The sequence below is a fragment of the Oryza brachyantha genome, chromosome 2 (assembly GCF_000231095.2).
Source record: "Oryza brachyantha chromosome 2, ObraRS2, whole genome shotgun sequence".
NCBI classification, from domain to species: Eukaryota; Viridiplantae; Streptophyta; class Magnoliopsida; order Poales; family Poaceae; genus Oryza; species Oryza brachyantha.
In genome coordinates, this window is record NC_023164.2 from 3,483,594 (window position 1) to 3,490,720 (window position 7,127).

General features: G+C 38.9%; 1 protein-coding gene across 1 annotated transcript; it reads left to right on the forward strand.

The window, feature by feature from the left end:
- Positions 1-3,832: 3,832 nt before the first annotated feature.
- On the forward strand, positions 3,833-6,459 carry LOC102717314 (zealexin A1 synthase-like). The gene is made up of 2 exons (XM_006646927.2): positions 3,833-4,765; positions 5,833-6,459. Exons 1-2 carry the CDS (start codon positions 3,833-3,835, stop codon positions 6,457-6,459), a joined length of 1,560 nt encoding a protein of 519 aa, XP_006646990.2.
- Positions 6,460-7,127: the final 668 nt, after the last annotated feature.

Here is a 7,127-nt window from a genome sequence, read left to right on the forward strand (position 1 = left end):
CAGACAGACCGAATGTAAAGTTGGGAGTACTAAAGGTGCAGAAACAGTGGCTACTATTGATTGTGTTGGTTTCTGTTTGCTCCTACATCTGTTTGTTAATTTCATATGCTTTTCAGTGTCATCATGCATGATGCATCAATGGGTTTTGTGCTGCCAAGTTGTCTTTATTTGGCTTTTGGATATGCAGCAAGCGGCAGCTGTGAGTATTGATTGTAGGGCTTTTTTATTCTCCTTGAAAAGTATCATAAGGTACTAAGAATTTTATTACAAATTTTTGGTACATTAATGTACCATACTTTTTACACTAAAAAAGACAAAGACAGTAGTTTGATATACTTTTTTAAGGATGAAAAAAAACTCTTAATTGCACTGCTGCTGGCATGAAAGTAGCAAGGGCCTGTTGGACCTTACAGATAATGGGCCAGGTAGGCACTTCGGTCCTTAACAAAGATTGGCCTGAACATCACTAAGCAATGAGAATTAAGGTTTTTTTGTTTGATCAGGTTCATGTACATATTTATTCTAACATTAGCCTGCCATTAAACCAACCACTTGTCACTTTTACTTTGCCGTTCTCCTTTTTCTTTCAGAGCTGAGTGGAATTCTTGAAATCTGATCACTACAGAACACTGAAAACTCACGTCGAGAATGGCATGCAGAGATACAGTGGCATTGTTGTTAATCTAATCAGTTGCACAGGCAGCCAGGCACCCCACTGATTAAGGGGCTAATCCCAGTTTAATCTCTATCTCTTCTTTCTTTTTGAGGAAACTAGGTTAATCTTGCATCAACGGCCGTCCAAACCAGCAACTTCTGCGATATGATCACTGTTAAAACACTTAAACACATACAAACATCGCAGGTACAGAGTGATGCAGCATGCAGCCGGAATTTCTGGCTATTGATGGTAAAGTTGACAATATGAAAGCTGACATTTGCACCTGCACAGAGGGTGATCTTTTGGCTTTTGTTAGAAAAAAAAAGGCCAAAAGACAATAATGATTTTGATAGGAATGTGTATGAAAAATAGATATGGAAAACATATTGAAAAAAAGAATGATATTTTGGATGGAGCGCAGGAGAAACATATTGAGAATAGATAATACGTAAAGGAAAGTTCATACGGGGTTATGCCTTGTGTTAAACTCCCATTGCTGGAGGCGTTCTAGAGGAATTTCACAAAATTCATCAGAAAAGTTAGCTTTTAATTAATACTTTTGGCACTATGAGTTTGAAAACTCCAACCCTTTATTCAATGATGCATGCATATATGAGAAATTTTACGGACATTAAGAAAATTTTTAGATGTACCAATTTTGAGTATAAAAGTTTGTACTTTTACATATGTAGTGTATCGAGGTATCAATTTTTTATACTAGAAAATGTAACACCTATATATATATATATATGTAATAGTTAAATTTTCTTATGTCTAGGAAAAGTTCTAGGATTTATGTCCCATGAAATTCAATTTATTGTAAGGGCCAATTACGATTTTGAACTAATATAGTAAATTCTTTAGATCTACACTGCTAATATTAATACTAGAATTTTTAGAGAGGTGTCAAACTGAAGCAAATGACAAAAAGGATAAATCTGCATGGGGCATGCCGTACTGCATTACAAGTATATAACAAGATTAAGAGTTAAAATTAAAGTACATGTAAAAGTCAATGATGTAGTAGCTGCCCTCTTCGTTTTAGGTTATAAGTCACTTTTGACTTTGGTCAAATTCAAATTGTTGTAAGTTTGATCAAGTTTATAAATAAATATAGTAATATATAAAACACCAAATTAGTTTCATTAAATGTATAATTGAATATATTTTCATAATAGGTGTGTCTTGAGTTATAAATGTTACTATTTTCTTATATAAACTTAATTAAGTTTGGAGCAATTTGACTTTAACTAAACTCAAAACGACTTATATCTTAATTTGATCTTAACTAAACTCAAAACGACTTATATCTTGAAAGAAAGGGAGTAGTATCTAACTGGCTTCAATAATACTCCTACAAGCAATGGTAAAAAAAGTCTCATGCCTACGTCATGATAGAGTGATTAATCGACGTAAGTGACCTTCTTTGTTCCTTAATTTGGATCGAATATTCGACCACTGCCAGTGTTTGGAAAAACAAAAAAAAGCTCCCAAGTGATATCAGATAATATGTTGCGTGTTGTGTCGCTGTATAACACGAGGGCAACAGATACTGCTAACAAAAAACCTATGTGCTAGCTAATTATATCAATATAACATATCAATATAACATATCAGAGTGGCTAATGGACTGATATATATAATACTCCTAATTGATAACAACTTCAAAATTGACAACTAAACTCAGTGAAAATTGGCAAATTTCTGGTGGTTGAATTAATCGGTGGCCGTTGCAGATCGAGCCGTCCAAATCGGTACCACTTCCCTTTTGTAGCTATCTCTGCAGCATAAATAATTAGACAAAACCTGTCGCTAATGTTTCACCTAAACAAGACACTAAGAGCAAATTCAATAGTATAGCTAACGACTAGCTCTAATTCATCCATAGTCAATCTAATAGCCAATTCATACTAGTTGTCTAAAAATATTAATATATAGTCCCACATATCATACACACGTGATGTCTTAGAGCCCGTGCTACAGTTGGCTACAAATTAATAGCACACTCTCTTCTATCTCCCCTCTTATCTTATTAAAATATGTTTGTAGCTGACTTATTTTCTACTATTGTACATGCTCTAATGCTGACATCAAAACCTGTCGTTTTTTTTCCTTTCTTAATTTATGTGCACCCAACTAACTTTCCTCTCGACCGAATACTTTCTTATGGTAGAAGCTGTATTGATTTGGATAATGTTATTGAAAAAAATTGACCAAATTTGTACATATACTGTTCATGATTCATGGTTGTTCTTGACGTGCTTGAGCAGCTTAGCTAGCAAATTATACGAGGCCATGGCCATGGAACAAGACCACGTAGCTATTGCGTGAATGGTCTATATGTTGTCTTAGAGATGAGATGTAGAAAGGTAATAGTGGAATTATACTAGCAAATTGCGGGCTGAATTAGTGCCAGCTCTTCATTTTGAAGTTAGTTGCAATATGTAATTATATATTAGGCACTATATCTCTTTTTTTTTTCTTTTCAAACTAGTATTGATTACTAGCAGACAACAAAGCTGACTTTTTAAAGATGAATTTTCATCACTAAGTTAGATAACCACTTATTTCTTATATATCATCAAAATAAGTTATTAAAAAATTTGAAAAAGAATGGCTAAGATGAATTATATATCACTTCACAAAATACAAGTTTAAATTTAACTTCTACAATATGTAACTAAAACTAGTATGCACATATTCAAAGTTAAATTAGTTATTTTGTGATAATTTATAGAAGTCAAACTTAAACTTGTATGATTGTGACGTGATATATCTCACATATTAATATATCTTATTAAATCTATACTCCTATAAAAAGGAGTATAAAAAGGAGTAGTTGTGGTGGCCACCTACCCTTAGTCCTACAATTTAGCTCTTAAATTTCTTGATATTAAAAACCACTTAAATATAGATTGATATTTATATATAAATTTAAATTAAGGTGACTATTTTATATAAAAAATTTTGATAACATATCATAAAATCTATAGCAAAGCACGGGTATTTAACTATATTTTAAAAACTTTTGACGACTATTTACATAACATAACATACAGGAATGAGATGAAAATAGTTCCCCCGACTTCTCTTTTCGAACCGATCAACTGCTCTCTACATATACAATTTGTACTTGCCATTAAAGAGCTCGACAAATTACGCGCCCTAGACGCCATGACCATGGTGCAAGGTGTCACTGGCTACTTGGGCCTCTTCTCGGCTCTCCTGCTGATCACTCTCGTGCTCCGTAAGGTGGCGAGGAAGGCGAACGGTGATGCCGCCGGGCGCCGGCCGAGGCATCCACCGCGGCCGTGGCGGCTGCCGGTCATCGGCAACCTCCACCAGCTCATGGTCGGCGGCCCTCTCATCCACCGCACCATGGCCGACCTGGCCCGCCGGCTGGACGCGCCGCTCATGTCGCTGAGGCTCGGCGAGGTCGACGTCGTGGTCGCCTCGTCCGCCGACGCGGCCAGGGAGATCACCAAGACGCACGACGTCAAGTTCGCGACGCGGCCATGGAGCTCCACCAGGAAGTTCCTGGTGGCCGACGGTGTCGGGCTGGCGTTCGCGCCCTACGGCGCGTTGTGGCGGCAGCTCCGCAAGATCGCCATCCTCGAGCTTCTCAGCGCTCGCCGCGTCCAGTCGTTCCGCCGCATTCGAGAGGACGAGGTCAGCCGCCTCGTCGCAGCCGTGGCGGCGGCGGCGCAGCCCGGCGGCGAGGCCGCCGTGAACATGAGCGAGCGCATCGCGGTGCTCATCTCCGACACGGCGGTGCGCACGATCATGGGTGACCGATTCTCGAGACGGGACGAGTTCCTGGAGTGCCTCGCCATAGGACTCAAGGTATCTTCAGGGTTTAGCCTTGGCGACCTCTTCCCGTCGTCGAGGCTGGCCAGCTTCGTCAGCGGCACGACGCGACGTCGAGCAGTGGCGAACCACCGCAAGCAGTTCGAGTTGATAGAGTTCGCTCTTAGACAGCACGAGGAGCGGAGGGCAGCGGCTGCCGGCGCTGTAGACGACGACCTCATTGATGTACTCCTCAGGCTTCAGAAGGAAGCAGCCTTCGAAGTACTCCTCACCATGGGCACCGTCAAGGCCGTCGTCCTCGTAAGTATTTCCTCCGTTTCACGCTTTAAGAGTTTCTCGCATTCCTTAGATTTATTTGTATGTATAGATGGCCATGTGGCCTGAGGCCCAACGGCCTGGCCCATAGCACGTCCATTTGGCCCGGCATGATGAGGATCGGTCTATGCTGGCCTAACCCGATTGTTGGGCCGTGCCTGGGCCAATACGCATGGCACGTGGGCCAGAAGGTCCCAACCCGGTGGATGAAAAAAATGACCTAAAATAGACTTAATTTAGTTATATAAAACTTAACTTAAAATGAGAGGTATATAAAATAGACTTATTTTAGCCATAAAAGCCACAACCCAAAGCAAAGGGACGAAAAATAAACCTATTCGGGTAGCCCAAAGAGGTAAGGGAGACAATGTATATTTATATATGCTTCGGCCCGACGTGCTTTTGGCCCGGCCCGGTACGACCCGAGGCTTATTGGGCCGTTCCTGGGCGATGGATGCAGCACGTGGGCCGGCAACGACATGGCCTGGTGTGGCTATTGGGCTGTGCCGGCCTGACTTGAATAGGCATGAGCCCGGCCGTGCCGGGCCGGGCGGGCCTGATGGTCATCTATATTTGTGTGCTAATAAATCTTGACACATATACAAAACATATGCATTAATATATGGATGAATCTAAGTCAAACCCAAAAAAGTCTTATAAAATAGAATGGATATAGTATCAATTAATTTCTCTCATTTTCCTTGTTGATATCTTCTATTGATTTTGATATGATGTATTTTGTTTTTAAAACTATTGGATAGTAAGTTTGAATTATTGCTTGGCCACAAATATATTTAATCCTAATAGAAGACCAGACCTTCATGTTATGGCACTTCTTTAAATTGTAAATTTATTGACATATTTTTGAATTGTAAATTCACTTAAGATTTAACCAAGTTTTGACCAAATTAACAAATTATTTCTCTATATATACCACCTGTCAAAAATATATTAGAATTAATAAAACACTTGTATAGAAATTGGAATCTCGGTGCTGCCTATAGTTTTCGTGTACAACTTTATGTGGACTGATTTTCCCACAAATTATGTAGGATCTTTTTGGAGCCGGAAGCGAGACATCGGCAAATACACTTCAATGGGTGATGTCTGAGCTCCTAAGAAACCCAAGAGTGATACAGAAAGCACAAGCTGAGCTACGTAATACTCTGCAAGGAAAGCAAAGTTTGACGGAAGATGACTTGACTAGATTAAAGTATATAAAGCTTATTATCAAGGAGACCTTACGGCTACATCCAGTGGCGCCACTGCTTATTCCGAGGGAATGCCGGGAGACATGTAAAATCATGGGGTATGACATTCCTATTGGCATTACTATGTTCGTGAACGTGTGGGCAATTGGAAGAGACCCTAAATATTGGGACGATCCTGAAACATTCAAACCAGAACGATTTGAAGATGGACACATAGATTACAAAGGTACAGACTTCGAGTTTTTACCATTTGGGGCTGGACGAAGAATGTGCCCTGGCATAGCATTTGCAGAAGCAACCATGGAGCTTGTTCTTGCCTCGCTGCTCTATCACTTTGACTGGAAGCTCCCTAATGATATCTTACCGACCAAGATAGATATGACAGAGGAGATGGGTGTTACCATTAGAAGAAAAAATGATCTCTACCTCGTTCCAACCATCATTGTGCCACCGTTAGTTGCTCCCTAGCTGTCCACAAATAGTATGTCTCTATCGTTTGGTTTTGTCTATGTAATAATAAGCTGGAACATTTGATATTACTTTTACCCACAAATTATTTCGGTGCTTTCTTTATTAAAATTAGGTGTAAATGTGTGCGTCTAATATAATATAATGCATGATGTTCTATGGTTGCATCCATGCCTTAGGTAGTTTATTCATGTTACGTTATTCCTCATTACTTGCCATCTTTAAATTATGATGCTATATTAACTTTTTGACACAATACTTGACCATTTGTATTATTGAATATTTAGTAAAAAATATAAAAATAAAGATCATACTTAACGTAACTTTAATGATAAAACATGTCAAAACATAATAAATAATATTTACATAATTTTTTAATAAGGTGCATGACAAAATAAGTAAAATAAATAAATAAATAAATGATACTCCTACATATTTTAGTAAAATCGAATGGTTAAAAGTCAGTCATCAACAAGTTAACAGATATGGCATTACGTTAGTAGATCAACATCATACACCTAGGCCGCGTTCGTCGGTGACATGATAAAGATAACTTATCCGACACGAAAAACGTAGCAATAGATTAGTACATGATTAATACAACAAGAACGGATCTTTGATGGAGATGAGGATTGGTGGTGGTGGATTATATATTCTACTTGATGAGT

Coding starts and splice junctions, on each gene's coding strand:
- LOC102717314 (XM_006646927.2), top strand. CDS start 3,833: ATGACCATGGTGCAAGGTGTCACTGGCTACTTGGGCCTCTTCTCGGCT. Junction 4,766..5,832: donor CCGTCAAGGCCGTCGTCCTC/GTAAGTATTTCC, acceptor CAAATTATGTAG/GATCTTTTTGGAGCCGGAAG.